The following is a 23,688-nucleotide window of genomic DNA, read 5'->3' as shown; positions in this document are numbered from 1 at the left end:
CGTTGGACACTCACACTATCCCGTGTCTTTCGTTGGGACACTCCACACTATCCGCCGTGTCTTTCTGTTGGACACTCACACTATCCGCCGTGTCTTTCTTTGGACACTCACACTATCCGCCCGTGTCTTTCTGTTGACACTCACACTATCCTCCGTGTCTTTCTGTTGGACCCCACACTATCCTCCGTGTCTTTCTGTTGGAACTCACACTATCCTCCTGTCTTTCTGTTGGACACTCACACTATCTCCGTGTCTTTCTGTTGGACACTCCACACTATCCTCCGTGTCTTCTTGGACACTCACACTATCCCCGTGTCTTTCTGTTGGACACTCACACTATCCTCCGTGTCTTCTGTTGGACACTCACACTATCCTCCGTTCTTTCTGTTGGACACTCAACACTATCCTCCGTGTCTTTCGTTGGGACACTCACACTATCCTCCGTGTCTTCTGTTGGACACTCCAACACTATCCTCCGTGTCTTTCTGTTGGACACTCACACTATCCGCCGTGTCTTTCTGTTGGACACTCACCACTATCCGCCGTGTCTTTCTGTTGGACACTCACACTATCCGCCGTGTCTTTCTGTTGACACTCACACTAATCCGCCGTGTCTTTCTGTTGGACACTCACACTATCCGCCCGTGTCTTTCTTTGACACTCACACTATCCGCCGTGTCTTTCTGTTGGACACTCACACTATCCGCCGTGTCTTTCTGTTGGACACTCACACTACTCCGCCGTGTCTTTCTGTTGGACACATATCCCCGTGTCTTTCTGTTGGACACGGCACACTATCCGCCGTGTCTTTCTGTTGGACACAGCGACACTATCCGCCGTGTCTTCTGTTGGACACGGACACTATCCGCCGTGTCTTCTGTTGGACAACGGACACTATCCGCCGTGTCTTTCTGTTGGACACGGACACTATCCTCCGTGTCTTTCTGTTGGACACGGACACTATCCTCCATGTCTTCCTGTTGGACTGTGTGGTGTTTGTTATTAGACATCTTTAGGGATTTGTATGAAGGTAAAGGTTCTCCAATTACCCTGCTGGACTGTGGTAACTACACAACTCCGTGTGTGTGATGGTAATTACTAGGTACTAGCAATGTTTTGTACCTGTAGAGAACAGAGAAGCTGTATGAATGAGGTTTTTCCTGCTGTACAGTGTGACCTCAGACCCCCATTGATTCCTGTGTGTGTCTGGGGTGGAAACTATAAAACGCTACCACTCTTGCACTAGCCAACACATTAACTACACTCCATCACACATGTCAAGTCTGACCAGCACACTCATCTACTAGCTCCAGACAAAAACAGTCAGCCAGCCAGCGTGTGATGGGGCAGACAGCATACTGCAGGAATGCAGTCATAATTCCTGTCTATATTCCAATGGAGAGCCGCCCCAGACAGCCCAGCCCAGACACCCCTCCATCCTCCAGTCTACCAGGCCCAGCCTAGCCCAGACACCCCTCCAGTTGCCAGGCCTCTAAATCCCATCAGCACTCATTACTTTCTGCTCTGACCTCTGACCTCTGCACCACAACCACGTGGTCATTAAGTGCACTGTCTGATGTACTAGCCATAATGACCCTCTATCTTTCTCTCTTTTTGTCGTCTCTCTGTCTCTCTCTTTCATTCTCTCTCGCTCTCTTTCTCCTAGTCCTAGCTACCTACAGTAGTCCCTAGTTACCCCATGGCTTCTCATCACTCATATATTCTCCAAGGACTCTTGCTTTCTTGAGAGACACTCTTGTTTCTGTCCCTTGCCCTCTCTCTGTCTTTCTCTCTCTCCGTTGTAAACTTTGGCATCGACAGCTACATCAGACTTGTTACAGAGCCTCTCTTGACTGCGAGAGTGAAACGGTAGGCCTCTGAACTGTGAACACTGACAGAAGGGAGAATGGTGCAAGATCTGCTCACTACCCCACTGGTGACTCTCCTTAACGTGATCTCTTACATGTGACTGGTGACTCTCCTTACACTCTTGACATGGTGACTTGGTGACTCTCCTTACACTCTTGACATTGGCATGGTGACTCTCCTTACACTCTTGACATGGTGACTGGTGACTCTCCTTACACTCTTGACATGGTGACTGGTGACTCTCCTTACACTCTTGACATGGGGCTAATGTGGTGCTAGTCATGGTGCTCTGCTCTGACTCATTTATCCTGTCTATCCATTACCACTGAGGGAGGGCAGAGAGAGAGAAAGTATGTGTGTGTGAGTGAGTGAGAGACAGAGAGTGACAATTGAAGACTTTCCATCCCAGCTTGCAATGCGTACCGTTCGCTATCCCCCCTCACTTTCTCATCATTATTCCTCCTTTCCTCTCCCAGGGGAAGTACCTGTGGAGAGCAGGAGGAAGGCTTCTAGACCAGCCTGAGTAGTGTTGGGTAGGGAGCGAGAGAGAGAGAGAGAGAGACCCTCCATCCCAGACACACCGCTCTAGCCTATTTGGGGTTTCATCTAGTCTGACTCAAACATAAAACAGACTCTCCTGTCCTTCCTGCTCCCATGATTGTATTGCTATATTTCCCAAATCACCTGGATATCATCAAGAGGAGACCACGTCAGATTCAATAGTCTTATGTTCATTGTGAGTATGTCACAGACATGAATACTGTTCAGTAAATGCATTGTGTAAGTATGGCTGGGGGTTGAGTTAAAGCACTTTGTAGAGACGGTTAAAGCACTTTGTAGAGTCGACAACATTAGCTTGACATTGGCTCGTATATTTTAAGTGACTGCGGTCTGGGATGGTACTTAGCCGTTCCTATGGGAGACTGACAGTAATTGAGCTGAGATTACAGGGCTTTCACACCATAACCATTTAGTTCAAAACTAATTTGAGGCTGTTTTACGCTCCACTCATCTCTTCTTCCTGCTGTTCCCACCTCAACAGGGAAAGGATGTTGAGGATTTGACATGCTGCTCTGTGGGGTTATGAGGTTAGGACCCCTGCGTTTTCGGTTTCCTTTCACTTTGGAATTTTGATGTTACTTCCGTATGGACGGTGAATGACTCATACACTCCTGACCTGCGGCGCTGTGAGCTCAGTGTGTGTGTTGCGTATATGCATTCATGTGTGTATGCGTGCATGCCTACCTGCCTGCGTGCGTGTGTGTAGGCCTATGTGCCTGCATGCATATGTGTGGGTGTGTGTTCAAGGTTACAGTGTTTCTGGCTACACTAGCCTGGGTCCAGTCTGCTTCTACTGAGTCAAAGACAGCCCTAGAAAGCTTAAAGTAAGCCAAGATTCATATTGGTTAGGTACTTCAGTTGGAACGTCATACACTGTATGTGAAGTACTACTGAAATCTCCTTAGTCGAAACTGGAATAGGACACAACTAACGATGACACAGCATACACTCCCTGTCTGTCTGTGGCAAAGTGCTGGCTAATGCCCTCTTACTTGGTGTATAGGTTATTGTTGCTGACTGGGCTCCACCTAACCCACCTTCCAACTCCAAACACTGAACATAAACAGACTGGTGGAAAGTGCTGAGGCCACCAAACACCAGAGCCATGGGGATTTACGGACTGGACACTGGGATGACGTCATCCCTTCCAATGCTAAACTTTCTGATCCTTTGTATCTATGAACACACACACACACACACACACACACACACACACACACACACACACACACACACACACACACACACACACACACACAAGCAGTGGGTAGATCCTGAGTCCCGACTGACGTGACACCAGATGATCCCCCCCATAGTGGGCCAGTGAGTTGTGAAACCCACCCGCCCACACGGAATGATCACTGAGCATTTTAGCTCCTAGCACCTCTGCCGAAGGAATGATCTCACCTTTATTCCTCACCAAGAACAGATTAGGGAGTGGTAGCATCATAAATCATGGGTTTTTAACAGGTGCTCTTGACCGCAGCAAGAACAGGTTGAGGTTGAAATCTGTCATTTTTATGTTTAGGTTTGAGGTCTTGAAAATGCCCTTACAGGTCACATTCCAATTCACTGGACAGGCATGTAGGCCTACCAGATACTGCACCTCCTCAACAGTGGAGCCATTCCATTCTGAAGCACTGGAAAGTACACTTCACATTTGAAGCCTTAGAGGCCACTGGTGGCTATTGACCATGTTCACTAAGATAAGGACAGTAGTGAAGAAGTCTAGAATAAATTAAACCAGGGGGTACCATTTGGGATGCATCCTAGAGCTGTAAAAATGAGATTCAGGCAATATGTTTAATACGACGGCAAAATTGTTTCAGATTCATTGTAATAATGCGGTAGTACATTTATTGTAACAAAGCTTTAGAAAGATGCACTTTTGTTCCAGGATGCGTCACATTTTATACCGCCTCCTTTTTTCATTCCAGTTAATTTTTAATGACACTATAAAAATGCCTTTATGGCGGCCACTGAAATAATGATTTGAAAACACTGTTACATTTTAAGGTTTCAGCAGAAAGGAGCAATAACATTTAGAAAATCATCACTGTAGCAAAATCATCACTGTAGCAAAATCATCACTGTAGCAAAATCATCACTGTAGCAAAATCATCACTGTAGCAAAATCATCACTGTAGCAACCAGTGCTCTCTGAAGTTAGTGATCAGGATGCAGTCAGAAAATCCACAATAATGAAACAAATTAACAGTACAATCAGTTAATCCATCTCATCATGTTTAACAGTATTTTCATCGGCCTCAGAAGCAGCAATTATGGCCACCGCTGCAGTGTATGGAGAGAAAATTACACAGGCAATTTCACACGTTAATGTCTGTTTTTGTTTGTCCCTAATCACTGTTTATTCATTGGTGCAGGCTGGAAAAGGGTTGCATAATCTATCGTTTGATCGAACAGCTGTTGAACGCTACCGTATTACGGTGGGAAATCTGTTTAGCTGTTCAGTGGTGCAGCCACTGAAACAGTGTTAAGTTTATTGGTCGCGTACACCGTTTTGCAGGTGTTATCGCAGGTGCAGCAAAATGCTTATGTTTCTAGCTCCCACAGTGCAGCAATGTCTGACGATACAATAACAATACACACACAATCCCAAAATTTAAAAAAGAACATGAAATTAAGACATGTCAGTCTGAAATATACTGAACAAAAATATAAACGCAACGTGTAAAGTGTTGGTCCCATGTTTCATGAGCTGAAATAAAAGATCCCAGAAATGTTCCATATGCACAAAAAGCTTATTTTTCTCAAATGTTGTGCACAAATTTGTTTACATCCATGTTAGTGAGCATTTTACTCTTTGCCAAGATAATCCATCCACCTGACAGGTGTGGCATATCAAGAAGCTGATTAAACAGCATGATCATTACACAGGTGCACCTTGTGCTGGGGACAATAAAAGGCCACTCTAAAAAGTGCAGATTTGTCACACAACACAATGCCACAGATGTCTCAAGTTTTGAGGGAGTGTGCAATTGGCATGCTGACTGCAGGAATGTCCACCACAGCTGTTACCAAATAATGTAATGTTAATTTCTCTACCATAAGTTGCCTCCAACGTTGTTTTAGAGAATGTGGCAGTACATCCAACCGGCCTCACAACCGCAGACCACGTGTAACCACGCCAGCCCAGGACCTCCACATCTGGCTTCTTCTCCGGATATGGATGTTGACTTGTTGAAATCCATCAATGTAAGGCTTGCCAAACTTGATGTCTTGAATATACTACGAGAGGACAACAATGCATTATGTGCCAGTCTAAAATTCAGCCAATGTCAGATTGATGATCTAAGGAAAGAGAACATAGTGCTGAAAGATACTGTGGACTCTTCATGGCAAGGTGGAGGTAATGCAAAGGGAGAACAAACAACTTAAAGAACCTTGCTTGATGTACAGTGTCGATCAATGCGGGACAATCATCTTTTCAGGGATACCGGAGAATGACAACAGCAGAGGCTGTAAGGACACTGTCTGTCTGAGACTTTATGTCGTGCCCACAGATGTCGTGCGTAATGTCCCTTTCTCCAGAGTCCATAGAATGGGTAAGGCCTCTGGAAAAAGGCCACGGGCTATTATTGCATGTTTTGAACATTTTAAGCAAAATGAAATGGCGAAGAGCAGGGGCAGAGAACTCAGAAACACTGATTTTGGAATGAATGATCACTTCCCCACGGAGATCAATGAAAGGAGAAATAAACAGTATCCCATCATGAAAGAAAAGCGTTGCCTGAACCAACGAGTCTCCTTGGTGATGGATAAACTTTACATGAACAGGCAACTGTATCGGGACTCTTGTAGCAGAGTTTTGTTTGATTAAAAAAAACATTTTTATATTCAAATGTAGGAACTGGGTTCTACAGCTTGAACCCCTGCTGTCTCCACACCCTCCCCGCCCGGCCATCTAGATGTGTGAAAGTTAGTGTATAAGCTCATGATCCACCATCATGTATGACATTCCTGGGAGTTTGTAAACTTAAATGTTGTATTACCATATCATACCATACCATATTGTATTACCATTCTCTATAGTTATGTACTTGAAAATGTATCAATTGACCAATTCGGCACATTTGGGCAGACTTGATACAAAATACGGTGCAGTATTGCAATGCTTCACTGGATCAATCTGAAACTTTCTCTTGCATTTCAAAGATGATGAAACAAAACAAAAAAACAAAAAAATAATTTACCAGATCCTATGTATTATATTCTCCTACATTAATTTCACATTTCCACAAACTTCAAAGTGTTTCCTTTCAAATGGTATCAAGAGTTATGCATATCCTTGCTTCAGGTCCTGAGCTACAGGCAGTTAGATTTGGGTATGTCATTTTAGGCGAAAACAAAAAAAGGGTCGGGACTCTAGAGTAACTCCCTGGCTATTTTAATCCAATGTTCAAATCTGAGTTTGTGTGTTGTAGTGTATCATGACAACTTCAACTATGAATACATGCTCTATCGATCTTCACTTGACAAGGAAAGTGTTGCATATAGCTAAGGTTAGCCTTCCTAACAAAATACTTGAGGTTTTTAACTTGGTCAACATAAACAATATTCATATTTTAGCTTTGACCGAAACTCATTTGGATGTATCTGTTAATGATGGCCAAATTAACATTCATGGATATAGTCTACTTAGAAGGGACAGGAATAGGAATGGTGGGAGTGTAGCACTGTACATTCAGAATCATATATCCTTTAAGAGGAGGGATGACGATATATGTCAAATAGAGGCACTATGGGCTCAAGTACATCTGCTTCACCAGGCACCCATATTGGTAGGATGTGTGTATAGACCTCCTAGCTCTAAGGTGTCCTATCTGGATTACTTATGCACTGCGTTTGAGCAGGCCACAGATAGTAACAGAGATGTAATTATCTTAGGTGATTTTAATATAAATTGGAAGGATCATAATAGTTCAAATATAACTAAATTAATGACATATGCCGAGAGCTGTGGTTTGAAACAATTGGTTAATGATACTACTAAGTCAGGTCACCATTCAGACGTGTGCATTGATCTGATCTTCTGTAATATACCATTGCAATGCTTAAAAGCCAGATCAATGCCAGTGGGCTGGACAGACCATAATATTGTCACCATGAACACCAAGGTTCCAAAGAAACATCCAAGGATTGTGGTTAAGAGAAATATTAAAACATTTAATCATGAGTAGGACTGTTGCGGTGACCGTATTACTGGCACACCGGCGGTCACAAGTCATGAAGGCAGTCAAATTCCACATGACTGTTTAGTAACGGTATTTAGGCTTCTCCAAGCTCTGATGCTGCTGATGGTCATTAGTAGCCTACCAAACTGCCTGGTACTCAGCACTCTATTGTCCCTCTAATCCCTCTGACATCAAATCGAATCAAACACTTCATGAGAGCCCATGAGCTCATGTTGCGCAACATTTCTATAGGCTATGAAATTGCGTGAGAAAAGAGTGATGGACTCTTTAAAAAAAAGTAGGGTCCCATCAACTTTCTTTAGGCTAGGCCTACTATATTTATTTCTCAACTTTCCTAATATTAAGCAAATATTCGGCCAATTGCTTGTCTTTACAACAGGAGTATAGCCTGCCAGGCTGGCATGAAAATGAACCACAGGAAAAGCATCCTCCATTCACTATTTAAGTGGAGAGATGACATGTATTTTTTTCCCCCGCCCCTATTTCGAGACTGGTGCATGATAATGGTCCATTCTAAATCAAAACACATTTCACACACATTATTTAGTATATGTAACGACAAGATTCAATCGAGAAAAGTCTGATGGGTGACTATTAGCTTATCACTTGTGAATGATATATTATCACTTGTGAATGATACATTGTTTCTTGCCTTAAACTGAGTATTTTTTTGTATTACTTTTTCGAATCATAGTCGTACACCTCATGTAGCCTAGCCCATAGGCCTATATGTTTTCTTATAAGATTTGTATCACAACTAAAGTGGCCAAATAACTTCTTAAAATTAAGCACATTAACCTGCTTTACAAGGGGGTGTAGAGCCTAACTGGTATACATAAGCAGCGTGTGAGTTTCAAGCTTGGGGAAGATAATTTTCACCATAAAAAAATTCACTATTATAATAAAAGCATTACATGCATAATCACATTCGTGATCACTTTTGATAATGGTGTTTTCCCCCCATTGCTGTGATTAATGTGAAGAAAAAGTAAATGTGGACAGGACTGCCAATAACTTTAATATGGATAACACCGACATCGCAGGAGTGGCTTCGTGACAAGTCTCTGAATGTCCTTGAGTCGCCCAGTCAGAGCCTGGACTTAAACTCGATCGAACATCTCTGGAGAGACCTGGAAATAGCTGTGCAGCGACGCTCCCCATCCAACCTGACAGAGCTTGAGAGGATCTGCAGAGAAGAATGGGAGAACTCCCCAATAACGGCGTGCAAGCTTGTATTGTCATACCAAGAAGACTCGAGGCTGTAATCTCTGCCAAAGGTGCTTCAACAAAGTACTGAATAAAGGGTCTGAATACTATGTAAATTGATATTTCAGATATGTTACAGTTGTGGGTGGAGTTGTGTATACAAATCCTGGTATATAGATCTGCCTCATCGATCAGATCAAATTGTATTTGTCACGTGTGCCGAATACAACAGGTGTAGACCTTACGGTGAAATCTTACTTCCACCCCTTAACAACAATGCAGTTAAGAAAATACAAAAAAAGAAGAAATAAAGTAACAAATAATTAAGGAGCAACAGTAAAATAACAATAGCGAGGCTATATACAGGGGGTACCGGTAAAGAGTCAATGTGCGGGGGCACCAGTTAGTCGAGGTAATTGAGGTAATATATACATGTGGGTAGAGTTATTAAGGTGACTTATGCATAGATAATAACAGAAAGTAGCAGCAGCGTAAAGGAGGGGGAGGGGGGGGGGGGGGGCAATGCAAGTAGCCTGGGTAGCCATTTGATTAGATGTTCAGTAGTCTTATGGCTTGGGGGTAGAATCTGTTTAGAAGCTTCTTGGACCTAGACTTGGAGCTCTGGTACCGCTTGCCATGTGGTAACAGAGAGACCAGTCTATGACTTGGGTGGCTGGAGTCTTTGACAATTTTTGGGGCCTTCCTCTGACACTGCCTGGTATAGTGGTCCTGGGTGGCAGGAAGCTTGGCCCCAGTGATGTTCTGGGCCATACGCACTACCCTCTGTAGTGCTTGTGGTCAGAGGCCGAGCAGTTGCCATACCAGGCAGTGATGCAACCAGTCAGGATGCTCTCGATGATGCAGCTGTAAAACCTTTTGAGGATCTGAGGACCCATGCCAAATCTTTTCAGTCTCCTGAGGGGGATAGGTTTTGTCGTGCTCTCTTCACGACTGTCTTGGTGAGCTTGGACCATGTTAGTTTGTTGGTGATGTGGACAGCAAGGAACTTGAAGCTCTCAACCTGCTCCACTACAGCCCCGTCGATGAGAATGGGGGCGTGCGCTGTCCTCCTTTTCCTGTATTCCACAATCATCTCCTTTGACTTGATCACGTTGAGGGAGAGGTTCTTGTCCTGGCACCACACGGCCAGGTCTCTGATATTCTCCCTATATGCTGTCTCGTTGTTGTTGGTGATTAGGCCTACCACTGTTTTGTCATCGGCAAACTTAATGATGGTGTTGGAGTTGTGCCTGGCCGTGCAGTCATGAGTGCACATGGAGTACAGGAGGGGACTTAGCACACACCCTTGAGGGGCTCCAGTGTTAAGGATCAGCGTGGCGGATGTGTTGTTACCTATCCTTACCACCTGGGGTTGGCCTGTCAGGAAGTCCAGGATCCAGTTGCAGAGGGAGGTGTTTAGTCCCAGGGTCCTTAGCTTAGTGATGAGCTTTGAGGGCACTATGGTGTTGAACGCTGAGCTGTAGTCAATGAATAGCATTCTCACATAGGTGTTCCTTTTGTCCAGGTGTGTGGATCTGTTGGGGTGGTATGCAAATTAATGTGGGTCTAGGGTTTCTGGGATAATGGTGTTGATGTGAGCCATGGCCAGCCTTTCAAACCATTTCATGGCTACAGACGTGAGTGCTATGGGTCGGTAGTCATTTAGGCAGGTTACCTTAGTGGGCACAGGGACTATGGTGGTCTGCTTAAAACATGTTGGTATTACAGACTCGGACAGGAAGAGGTTGAAAATGTCAGTGAAGGCACTTGCCAGTTTGTCAGCACATGCTCAGAGTACACGTCCTGGTAATCCGTCTGGCCCTGCGGCCTTGTGAATGTTGACCTGTTTAAAGGTCTTACATCGGCTGCAGAGAGCGTGATCACACAGTCTTCCGGTACAGCTCATGCATGTTTCAGTGTTACTTACCTTGACGCAAGCATAGAAGTCATTTAGCTCGTCTGGTAGGCTTGTGTCACTGGGCAGCTCTTGGCTGTGCTTCCCTTTTGTAGTCTGTAATAGTTTGCAAGCCCTGCCACATCCGACGAGCGTTGGAGCCAGTGTAGTATGATTCGATCTTAGTCCTGTATAGGGTTGCACATTTTGGGGAATATTCAGAGGGGGAACTTTCCATGGGAATATATGGGAATTAACGCAAATATTTGCAAGTGAATATTAATACCATTTAAATGTAGATGTTTTTTGATTTGAATATATTTACCATATCATGTGGAGACATAAACATTTTACCTTATCATAAGTAGACATAATTGCAAATGATTAAATCCTTCCAATAGAAAAAAAAAAAAAAACGATTTAGTTACGAATTGAACTTTAATTAAATGAGTTGACTTCACATAGAATGATTTCACTGAACAACAAAAGAAGGGGAATATTAAATGATCCCCAATGATCCATCACATTTCCCAAAAACGTTTTCAACTTACATCTGTAAAATGATGGTCTACAAACTAAAGCTTTGGTTGTCTTTCTCTCAGGCTTCCATGTCTTCTCCCTGGACCTCCTCAATGTCCACCTCTTGAACATCAGACTCTGAGGCCTCATCTTCACTGTCACTTTCCAATCGTTTTGAGGATGGCTCGTTGTCAGGCTCAAAAAGCCTCAATTTGGCCCGGAAGGCCACCAATTTTTCAACCCTTGTATTGGTCAGCCTGTTGTGTGCTTTGGTGTGTGTGTGTTCCCAAACAAGGACCAGTTGCGCTCTGAGGTGGCTGATGCTGGTGAGATTTGGAGGATGATGGAGGCAACAGGGGAAAGAGCCTCAGATCTACAAAGTCCCTTCCACCAGGTGGCTGATGAGATATGTTGGCACGACTGCCATATTGCATCTCCATCCCAAAGCCCTTGCTTGAAAGTGTACTTGGCCAGACTGCCAAGAACCTTGCCCTCATCCAGGCCAAGGTGGCGAGACACGGTAGTGATGACACCATAGGCCTTGTTGATCTCTGCACCAGACAGGATGCTCTTGCCAGGATTCTTGGGGTCCAACATGTGCACTGCGGCGTGTCTTCACGCTTTTTGATGTATTTCAGAACTGCAGTTTCCTCTGCTTGGAGCAACAGTGACGTGGGCAGGGCAGTACGAATTTCTTCTCTTACATCTGCAAGCAGAGTCTAAACATCAGACAGGATGGCATTGTCTCCCTCAATCCGTGCAATGGCTACTGCTGTAGGTTTCAGCAGTTTCAGGCTGCTTACCACTCTCTCTCTCAAAATACATCCTCTTGATGAGGCTGTCTATATCGGCAGACTGTGATATGGCCATTTCTTGGAGAGACACCTTCCCCTCCAGAAGACTGTCAAACATGACAACACCACCCCAACGGGTGATGCTGGGCAGCTTCAATGTGGTGCTCTTATTCTTCTCACTTTACTTGGTGAGGTAGATTGCTGCTATAACTTGATGACCCTTCACATACCTAACAATTTCCTTGGCTCTCTTGTAGAGTGTATCCATTGCTTTCAGTGCCATGATGTCCTTGAGGAGCAGATTCAATGCATGAGCAGCACAGCCAATGGGTGTGATGTGAGGGTAGGACTCCTCCACTTTAGACCAAGCCACCTTCATGTTTGCAGCATTGTCTGTCACCAGTGAAAATACCTTCTGTGGTCCAAGGTCATTGATGACTGCCTTCAGCTCATCTGCAATGTAGAGACTGGTGTGTCTGTTGTCCCTTGTGTCTGTGCTCTTGTAGAATATTGGTTGAGGGGTGGAAATTATGTAGTACATTTTTCCTTGCCCACGAATATTCGACCACCCATCAGAGATGATTGCAATACAGTCTGTTTTCTCTATGATTTGCTTGACCTTCACTTGAACTCTGTTGAACTCTGCATCCAGCAAATTAGTAGATAAAGCATGTCTGGTTGGAGGGGTGTATGCTGGGCGAAGAACATTCATAAATCTCTTCTAATACACATTGCCTGTGAGCATCAGAGGTGAACCAGTTGCATACACAGCTGGAACAAGACATTCATCAGCATTTCTCTGACTACGTTCCTCCATTGAGTCAAAAACACTTCTGAATCCAGGAGGACCATGAGCTGTTGCTATCGGTAAGGTATCTGATTCATCATTTTTACCTCGAATAGAAATAAAGGGTCTTTTGTCAGAGGTTGCTTGTTGTGAGCGCTGAGGGAACTTTATACACTTGGCCAGATGATTCTGCATCTTTGTTGCATTCTTCACATATGATTTGGCACAGCATTTGCAATTGTACACAGCTTTTCCTTCTACATTAGCTGTAGTGAAATGTCTCCACGCATCAGATAGTGCCCGTGGCATTTTCCTGTAAGGATTAGAAATAAAATGAGTAAAAACACTAAAAATACAATTCCTCCTTTTGTAAGATAAATGTTTTAAAATTAAACATGTATGGAAATGTATGCATTGACACTCCTCAGTTAGCAGGCTCCAGCAAGCTAAAACCCACACGGTAGCAAAAACTAACTAGCAGAAATTGTTAACAAGTTAGAAATTATTTAAACACACTTTGCTGTAGGCTACTATTTACTAGTTAACCAAAAATCATGTATGTCATATAAAATATATTCACCCCACCCAGTATTTTAATCAAAACTTACCAGAAAGCATGTAGTCCTTGGCTCAGACTGTGTAGTAGTGTGGGCTCAATAGCATCTCATTAGTGTGCAAGATATTGAGAATCAGCTGCACATGCGATGGAAGAATGCACTGCATGCAGAGGGTTGCAATTCCATTGAATTGTGGATTGTTTAACCAAAATATGTCACAAGACCTAGAATTGCCTTATGTGTATCCCACAAAAAAGGTTGACTGTTATAAGCTAACTTTATTGATGAATTTAAGCAAAATTCCCCAAATTCCAGGGCTTAACTTCCCAGGTAAACTTTCTGGAAAAATTCTGGAAATTTACCGGAAAGTTTCCGACTCTTTGCAACCCTAGTCCTGTATTGATACTTTGCCTGTTTGATGGTTCGTCGGAGGGCATAGCGGGATTTCTTATAATCTTCCGGGTTAGAGTCCCGCTCCTTGAAAGCGGCAGCTCTACCCTTTAGCTCAGTGCGGATGTTGCCTGTAATCCATGGCTTCTGGTTGAGTATGTACGTACAGTCACTGTGGGGACGACGTCATCGATGCACTTATTGATGCAGCTAGTGACTGATGTGGTGTACTCCTCAATGCCATCGGAAGAATCCCGGAACATATTCCAGTCTGTGCTAGCATAACAGTCCTGTAGTTTAGCATCTGCTTCATCTGATCATCATTAGTCTACATTCTGTTTCTGAATTTAAGTTCAAATGTTGACACCTGTTTTTTTTTTGCTTTTTTCTGCTTTTTTCTTCACAGGACCTGAAAAAGCCTTTTGATAAGGCCTGGAAAGACTACGAAACGAAAGTGTAAGGATTTTAATATTTTACTAGCAGCAATATGAAATTAGGTTCTGGCCCATTCACATTATTAGCGTAGAGTAGAAAGACAATCAGATGGTCATTCCATAGTCTTTTGGTCCATTAGTTTATACTATGGTAGCAATCTGTTCAAGCATTTTGATAACCTTTTAGATATTGGTGCTATCATAATAGTATGCATTTGACCGTATACAGTAATTGTCATCGGTGTAGTCCAATTTGATCATCAAATGCATAGGCAATATGTTGAATGAGATGCAATGTGATATTTGTGTTGTTCCTTGTCTGTGCTTGTAATTATCACCATTTCCCAACCAACCTCACCTTGTGGTCATCAATTAATGAATACACCCTCAATAACAAATCATCCCTTCTGTACACCCCTCTAGTCCTACTGACGTCATTATGATTTTGCATGCCAGCGGTATATGACATTTTATAGCACTCTGATATATTTTCCAAGCTGCTAAGGACATTCTATACTGAAAGGGTAATACATGTTCTTCTCCAACACCAGTCTGATGACGAGACAGTACTGACTTTGTACCAAGTTCAAAGTTCAACCGGATGCCATGTTGACGTCTTTGACCCCATTTTATATTCCTCCATTGATGCCCCCTCCCCTCTCTGCTAGTCTGCTATCAATGGAGGGCAGTACTATGCTTGATCGAGAACATCGTTGTCCCATCTGCTCTGATGTTCTTTGAGGTTTGCCGATCACAATCCGATCGGTTCTCACATCTCCATAATCTCTCTAATCTCTTCGTCTGGGATTTATAACGCCTTTCATATTTCACAGACACAAGCGATGAGACTCTTTGCCTCAAACTCTACTCTGGCCCCGACTGCCTTAACCCTTTACCCTCATGGGAATTGTCCTATAAGGATGGGGTAAATTTAAATGTCTCTTACAGAAGACAAATAAAAAACATATGCATAACCATGGTAGCAATTGAAAGGGAACAGTTTCCAGATTATGGGAAAATGATTAGACCAAAGGTGAGGACACAACCGCTAATTACGTTGTTGATAACAAAATCAGAATATACTCTGGATACATTCAGTAACATGATAAGACTACTCCTGTATAATATGGGGTAGGTGCAACATAAGACAAACAATTACAAGAGTTTGAGTGCGAGGGACTACCTGATGTCTCCAAGTTGCCACACAACTCTCCAAAGTGTGCACAGTTCCTAAGTAATTTCAATGCACTTTTATGATTCAAAGAAGAGTCAACTATAAGGTGCTTTTTTTGAGCTCTCCTAGCTGTGCCTTTTTATGAATTAGAGAAAGCATCATTTGAAAGCCTGTTCTATTGCCAACATGACTAGCTAAATTATAAAATACGATATTAGTGTTAGGCTTTCACAATGCAATTCAGGGAAACGGATAATATTTTTGGTGTGCATAGAAAGGAGTCCTGAGTGCATTCAGGTGTGTGTTCCGCTGCAAATTTTCTTCCAAATAGACAAACACAGACTCATTCTGTTCAGAACAACCCAGGGTATGATGCCATGTCATCTTGTAACTGTACCTCAAACACAGTGATCATAAACGTTGACATTGTATATGACATGAGTTTTATGATAAGAAAATATGAAGTTCACATTTTGATTCACTGGTGTTTGGCTTGCTTATATGACATCAAAGCTGTATTTATTAGAATCCTTAACATATCATCTTTCAAAATACATAAAGTCCTCTTAATTTACAGCATTTCCCTCACTCAGACAAAACATTTGCAAAAGTTGCTAAATTAGCATGAGGGATGGGGGTAACTGCTTGTTGCGCGAGGTGTTCAGAACGTCTGTCAGTCAAAACCCATGCAGCGCTGAGACGTGCAGAGCCAGAGCTGTGACCTCATGTAGAGCATGTTACTGTACAGCCACTGGGTTCCGATTTAGTCGTTTATCAGTGCCCAAATCTATCATTTTCAACCTGTATACGGGTACGAGTGTATATGGTTAAACTGGTTTGCGAGCACCCTGCTGTTGTCCCTACAGTTTGAGTTCCAGTTGATCTGTTATCTCTGTGTCAACCGTCTTTCATGGCTCTTGTGGCGACTGCGCTACATGTGGCTCTATTAATGTGTTAGCTTTGTATAGGTTTTATTAATGAAAGAAGTCTCATCTTGAAGTATTTCCGTATGACAGTTTCAGACCAAAAAAGGAAGCCACACAAAATGACTGAATACAACCCAGATGACTTTGCCTGCGGCAGATAAATGTTTGTGGAGCAGCAGCAGGAACTGTGACTTCTTTACGTGCCTTTATTAATCAAATTGGTGTGGCATCACGAGTCACAATGCTGAAGGAGTAACTGCATGATTAAGGTATTTTGGAACAGCAATAGATGTTAGATTAACACTCAAGGTACTAAACGATAACGATAACCGCCATCGATAAAAAACAGTACTGTGCAGCCATCTTCATCGACCTGGCCAAGGCTTTCGACTCTGTCAATCACCGTATTCTTATCGGCAGACTCAATAGCCTTGGTTTCTCAAATGACTGCCTCGCCTGGTTCACCAACTACTTTGCAGACAGAGTTCAGTGTGTCAAATCGGAGGGCCTGTTGTCCGGACCTCTGGCAGTCTCCATGGGGGTACCACAGGGTTCAATTCTCGGACCGACTCTTTTCTCTGTATATATCAGTGATGTCGCTCTTGCTGCGGGTGATTCCCTGATCCACCTCTACGCAGACGACACCATTCTGTATACATCTGGCCCGCCTTTGGACACTGTGTTAACTAACCTCCAAACGAGCTTCATTGCCATACAACACTCCTTCTGTGGCCTCCAACTGCTATTAAACGCTAGTAAAACCAAATGCATGCTTTTCAACCGTTCGCTGCCCGCACCCGCCCGCCCGACTAGCATCACTACCCTGGACGGTTCTGACCTAGAATATGTGGACAACTACAAATACCTAGGTGTCTGGCTAGACTGGAACCTCTCCTTCCAGACTCATATTAAACATCTCCAATCCAAAATCAAATCTAGAATTGGCTTTCTATTTCGCAACAAAGCCTCCTTCACTCATGCCGCCAAACTTACCCTAGTAAAACTGACTATCCTACCGATCCTCGACTTTGGCGATGTCATCTACAAAATAGTTTTCAATACTCTACTCAGCAAATTGGATGCAGTCTATCACAGTGCCATCCGTTTTGTTACCAAAGCCCCTTATACCACCCACCACTGCGACCTGTATGCTCTAGTCGGCTGGCCCTCGCTACATATTCGTCGCCAGACCCTCTGGCTCCAGGTCATCTATAAGTCTATGCTCGGTACAGATCCGCCTTATCTCAGTTCACTGGTCACAATAACAACACCCACCCATAGCACGCGCTCCAGCAGGTATATCTCACTGGTCATCCCCAAAGCCAACACCTCCTTTGGCCGCCTTTCCTTCCAGTTCTCTGCTGCCAGTGACTGGAAGGAATTGCAAAAATCGCTGAAGTTGGAGACTTATATTTCACTCACTAACTTTAAACATCAGCTATCTGAGCAGCTAACCGATCGCTGCAGCTGTACATAGTCCATCTGTAAATAGCCTACCTCATCCCCATATTGTTTTTATTTACTTTTTTGCTATTTGGCACACCAGTATCTCTACGTGTACATCATCATCTGCTCATTTATCACTCCAGTGTTAATCTGCTAAATTGTAATTACTTCGCTACTATGGCCTATTTATTGCCTACCTCCTCACGCCATTTGCACACACTGTATATAGACTTTCTTTTTTTCTATTGTGTTATTGACTGTACGCTTGTTTATTCCATGTGTAACTCTGTGTTGTTGTTTGTGTCGCACTGCTTTGCTTTATCTTGGCCAGGTCGCAGTTGTAACTGAGAACTTGTTCTCAACTAGCTTACCTGGTTAAATAAAGGTTAAATAAAAAAATAAAAAAACATTTAGGCACTATACCAATATCGCGATACTCGTTAGTTTCGCGGCAATGAATCAAAGCACGAAGCGGATGTAACTTCTTTAGGAAAACAGCCGTAATGGTGGAAACAAACATAATTATGTTGTCATCCAGAGTCACATTTATTTATTTTTAAAGCTATAGCACAATATTTTACGTACAACGTTTAAATCCAGCGAGAACTAGGAATGTGAAAAAACATCTAGCTGGAGCTCTTCTGAGTGGTTGGACGGATATGCCCTCACCCGATATATACCTAATGCTGATTGGTTTGGTTCTTGCCTCTATAGTGCTGTCTGGTTAGAATGTGATTTTGAGGCCCATTACTGCAACTTGTTCACTACCACACACACACACACCGGACACAGCTGCATTCATTTGAAGATGTTTATGTACTTCTGGTTTGTCAATGGACACCAGCACTTCTTCTCCCAATGGCATGTAAGGATACACTACTCGATCTGTAGGAAGCCACCCTATACAGAACCAAGTTGTCGATTATATCGACTGATATCATCAGAAATCAAGCGACATGAATCAGACAATGGGGCGCCACCTGACCCACTAGTTGTTCAGAAGGTTCAAATCAACGTTTCATATCGTGGTGTAGATGTACTGTAGATCGAATTGCACTCAAGACATTTTAGCGGGCTATCCCGGGGTAAATACACTTTTAAAAATCCATTACGTACCTTTGACGAAGGGAAAGGACATCAGAAGATCTTCTTCTAGTTTCAGTTACAGCACAATAAAAATTATCATTACCGCCTACTTGGACATTACGATATGAAACGTTAATTTGAACCTTCTGACCGACTAGTGGGTCAGGCGGCGCCCCACTGTCTGATTCATGTCGTTTGATTTCTGATGATTGTTGTCGATTATATCGACTGATTGGTTCTGTATAGGGTGAGGAAGCGGGGTCCTGGAGTGCATCCAAGCACCCTGATTGGTTGGCATCAGCGGGTGATTGACGGGCCTGAAGGCCAATCAGATTGAAATAGACAGACTTTTTTACACAGCAGGTTTTTAAAGTACCAAAGAGTTTGATCTGCTTAATATTTGTTTTTTTGCCATGGGAAAAATATTGTGATACCTGTATCATCACAGCCCTAATCAAATCAAATTGTATTTGTCACATGCGCCAAATACAACAGGTGTAGACCTTAACGTGAAATGCTTACTTACAAGCCCTTAACCAACACTGCGGTTTTAAGAAAATAGTGTTAAAATATTTACTACATAAACTAAAGTAACACAATAAAATAACAATTATGAGGCTATATACAGGGGGTACCGGTACGAAGTCAATGTGCGGGTACAGGTTAGTCGAGGTAATTTGTACATTACGGCTGTATTAACATTGTGGTTACGCAGCCTTACAGGAGCAGACCACAGCACTGGCTCATGCATTCACACACCACTTTGCCATCAGCTTGATGCCCCCCTCTCTGTCTGTCTGTTTTGATATGATCTGTTTTTCACTTTGTTTCTTGTTTCTGATTCGTTTGGAATGGCCTTGTTGTGTCTGTGTCTTGATGCTTCCAAATGATCCAACCTGTTGACTGACTGCAGGCACAGGTGCCAAAAACGGATGAGTCATTAACGTTGGTTTAGTGATGGACTACGGTGATGAGGGCCTAACACCCATAACAAAACGCATGAGTGAGAGGCCGTCTGCTCTCAAACCTGAAGGAAAACCGGCGTCACTTGAGTCTCCCTAAGCTTCTTTATGGGAGGAGCCAAATGCTGCATCTTTTTATTGGGGAATAGGCTAAGCTAGTTAGCAAATGGAAAAGAATGCTATGTTGCATGGAATGGGCCCCCCCAGCTCCCCCTTCCCTCCTCTGTATATTTCCTGTTTGGTGTACTGTCCGTTTGTGTTTGTTTCCGTGGTTGGAAATGCCACACTTTGACCCCCGAATGATGTAACTTCCTGTCTTAGCACTAAGATCGAGAAGGAGAAGAAGGAGCATGCGCGGCAGCACGGCATGATCCGCACTGTGATCAGCGGGTCGGAGATAGCAGAGGAGATGGAGAAGGAGAGGAGGTTCTTCCAGCTGCAGATGTGTGAGGTGGGTAAGGAAAGTGGTGGAGCTCAGGCCTGGGTTGTCAGATTGGTGGAGCTCACGCCTGGGTTGCCAGATTGAGTCAAGTCCAGAGATGTAGTGGTGGGTTTGCTGACATTGTGAAATTCTGTCTCGCAGTATCTTCTTAAAGTGAATGAGATCAAGATCAAGAAAGGGGTGGATCTACTCCAGAATCTCATCAAATATTTTCATGCACAGTGCAAGTAAGTCCTGAAGTCATTGAAAGTTTGTATTTGACCAAATGCTCACCTCGTGGGGAAAACGGCTGATGTAGATTTGTCTCTCTCTTTAGTTTCTTTCAGGATGGGCTGAAAGCAGTAGACAACCTCAAACCCTCCATAGAGAAGCTAGCCACAGACTTACACACGGTGAGTTCCTCAAGACTACTGTTGACATCTTTATGGGTATGTAAGAACTTGCTTTTCCTGTTGAATTCCTCAAAAGTATTCTGTGTGACTTTGTATGACACCTGTGACCTTTGTATGAGCTGTGTATGACCTTGCTGTGACCTCTCCAGATAAAGCAGGCCCAGGACGAGGAGAGGAAGCAACTCACTCAGCTACGGGACGTTCTCAAGTCAGCGCTGCAGGTGGAGCAGAAGGAGGTAACACCCATAGACTTAGACAGCTCTAGGGCCTATAGCCTGTTTTAGCATGGGCAACGCCACTGAGGACTTTCACAATTTTGAAGTAGTCAACTGTGTGACTTCCTATGGGTTAAGGAAGGATCACATAATTCCATCCAGGTCATCAAAAGAGATCAGCCAATCAATTATACTCCAATTATGTTCCCTCAAAGCTGCGAGCGCACAGTAGCCCCGAGGCTGCCGCGCAGAACAATCAGCCCACAGAGAAATGCACCAGATTATACTCATCTTTCGAGAGCAGTGGTCACCAACCGGTTGATCGCGATCGACTGGTCGATCTCCGAGGCATTCCTAGCGATGATAAAGCCTTGTGTTTCTATTAATTTTTTTATTCGCCCCGGGCTGTTGGCGGTAGGTGCATCCGATTCAGCTGCGCTGCTCGCCGGGTAGGCAAACTGTGGCCATTTTGAGGGAACATTGCTTCTGAGCAAACCTCCATAGCTACAGGTGGCTATAAATACAAACCTTGGCTTTATACCTGTTCAGACGACACACTCCTGGTGGCAGTATGCACCATATCTGTTTGTTTACCGACTCGTAGAAGAAGAATTGGACTACTTCAAAATGGAGAAAGGCGCTGCCCATGCCGCTGTCACAGATGCAAAGGAACCCCCTCTATCAACCTTTAATGGTAACACCCACCAATGACACACATACAGTACACACACACACGGCAACACTCTACTGGCCTAGTCTTTTCACTGTCACAAGCCCAAGCCCTCTACTGACCTAGTCTTTTCACTGTCACAAGCCCTCTACTGGCCTAGTCTTTTCACTGTCCCAAGCCCTCTACTGGCCTAGTCTTTTTCAAAACTGCTCCAACCTATACTGGCTAGGTCTTTACTGTCCAAGGCTCTACTGGCCAGTCTTTAACTGTCCAACCCAGTCCTTACTCGCCTAGTCTTTCACTGTCCAATGCCCTTTACTGGCCTAGTCTTTCCTTCACAAGCCTCTAACTGGCCTAGTTTTTCACTGTCACCAAGCCCCTATACTGGCTAGTCTTTTCTCTCTACTTGTATTGTCACAAGCCCAAGCTCTACTGCCTAGTCTTTTTTCACTGTCAAACAGACTCTATGGCGCTAGTCTTTTCACTGTCACAAGCCCCCTACTGGCCTAGTCTTTTTACTGTCACAAGCCCAAGTCCTCTACTGGCCTAGTCTTTTTACTGTCACAAGCCCAAGTCCTCTACTGGCCTAGTCTTTTTACTATCACAAGCCCAAGTCCTCTACTGGCCTAGTCTTTTCACTGTCACAAGCCCAAGCCCTCTACTGGCCTAGTCTTTTCACTGTCACAAGCCCAAGCCCTTTACTGGCCTAGTCTTTTCACTGTCACAAGCCCAAGTCCTCTATTGGCCTAATCTTTTCACTGTCACAAGCCCAAGCCCTCTACTGGCCTAGTCTTTTCACTGTCACAAGCCAAAGTTAGACATCCACTAATGTAGCTGTCTGTATCTCATCTAGGGATGCATTTAGGTGTTCAAAACCCTGATGTACATAACCAAAGCCCCCTTCACTCCGTCAACTTTAGCAAGCTCATTGAAAGGAACCCATTGATGGTATATGGTGCACTCTTACGATTTGCTTAATACTGTCTTTTACCGGATGCTTTTTTCCAAAGTGACTTTTAGTTACCACATGTACTTGTATACTTCCTGGCTTTAGCTATTATGTGGAGAACTAGGCTACTGTCTGTTTTATCTGTCTGTTCTGTTCTTTACTTCACTGCTTCCGCCTCTTTGTGAACCAAGTCTAGGAGAGTAAGTTTATCTTCTGCACCTCCTTTCTGTGCTTGTCTATCTGGTTGTGGTGTTTTGTTAAGCATTTCCAATAGAGAGAGTTGGTGGGGGGGGGGGGCTGAAAAGCAAAGGTTCTCTCTGTACTTATGAAATTGTTGTTTTCCTTTTAAATTGTTGACGACGGTAACAGTACATTCAGAACCCTGAAGACTTTCTTTTAGAATATCTTCCAAAGGTCTTTGCCTTGGCCCCTCCCCCTCTCGGCTCTGTGACGAGGCGATGTCACTAGTGCATGACCCCAGGGCTCTGCTTGTCTTATGTACATAGTGTAGCAGTATCTCAATAGTCTAAAGATACTCCCCTTCCTTGTCTCCTCTTTTCACCTGCACTAAAAGCAGTGGATGGGTGAAAGCACATGCCGCAGCCAGCATCCCGAGCCGCCATATTCTCCTATCCTGTAACTTTCAGATTAGAGCTAACAAAGGAAAGGTACAAGGAGAGGAAGCCACTGTAGACAATTGAGATGCACCCCACCCAAACTCACTGGCTGAGGTGTCTTGTGCCTACTGTACATAGATCCTTATATATATATACAGTGGGGAGAACAAGTATTTGATACACTGCCGATTTGGAAGGTTTTCTAACTTACAAAGCATTTAGAGGTCTGTAATTTTTATGATAGGTACACTTCAACTGTGAGAGACGGAATCTAAAACAAAAATCCAGAAAATCACATTGTATGATTTTTAATTAATTAATTTGCATTTTATTGCATGACATAAGTATTTGATACATCAGAAAAGCAGAACTGAATATTTGGTACAGAAACCTTAGTTTGCAATTACAGAGATCATACGTTTCGAAACTTAGTTTGACATTACAGAGTCATACGGTTTCCGTGTAGTCTTGGACCAGGTTTGCACACACTGCAGCAGGGATTTTGGCCCACTCTCCATACAGAGACCTTCTCCAGATCCTTTCAGGTTTCGGGGCTGTCGCTGGGAATACGCGACTTTCGGC

The 23,688-nt window shown here is 43.7% G+C and overlaps 1 protein-coding gene across 6 annotated transcripts in view; it reads left to right on the top strand.

Annotated features, from left to right (window-relative positions):
* LOC111968889 (arf-GAP with SH3 domain, ANK repeat and PH domain-containing protein 2-like) overlaps window positions 1-23,688 on the top strand; it is a 108,783-nt gene that overhangs the window by 62,887 nt on the left and 22,208 nt on the right. For all 6 annotated transcript variants that reach the window (XM_023994834.2, XM_023994833.2, XM_070445241.1 and 3 more), the window contains exons 5-9: window positions 14,200-14,249; window positions 20,143-20,272; window positions 20,405-20,490; window positions 20,580-20,655; window positions 20,805-20,891. In XM_023994834.2, the coding sequence (XP_023850602.1) occupies window positions 14,200-14,249; window positions 20,143-20,272; window positions 20,405-20,490; window positions 20,580-20,655; window positions 20,805-20,891 (429 nt within the window). The remainder of the gene's footprint in view (window positions 1-14,199; window positions 14,250-20,142; window positions 20,273-20,404; window positions 20,491-20,579; window positions 20,656-20,804; window positions 20,892-23,688) is intronic.

Source organism: Salvelinus sp. IW2-2015, linkage group LG9 (assembly GCF_002910315.2).
Source record: "Salvelinus sp. IW2-2015 linkage group LG9, ASM291031v2, whole genome shotgun sequence".
In the NCBI taxonomy this organism is placed as follows: domain Eukaryota; kingdom Metazoa; phylum Chordata; class Actinopteri; order Salmoniformes; family Salmonidae; genus Salvelinus; species Salvelinus sp. IW2-2015.
This window is presented reverse-complemented; position numbering and strand designations above follow the sequence as displayed.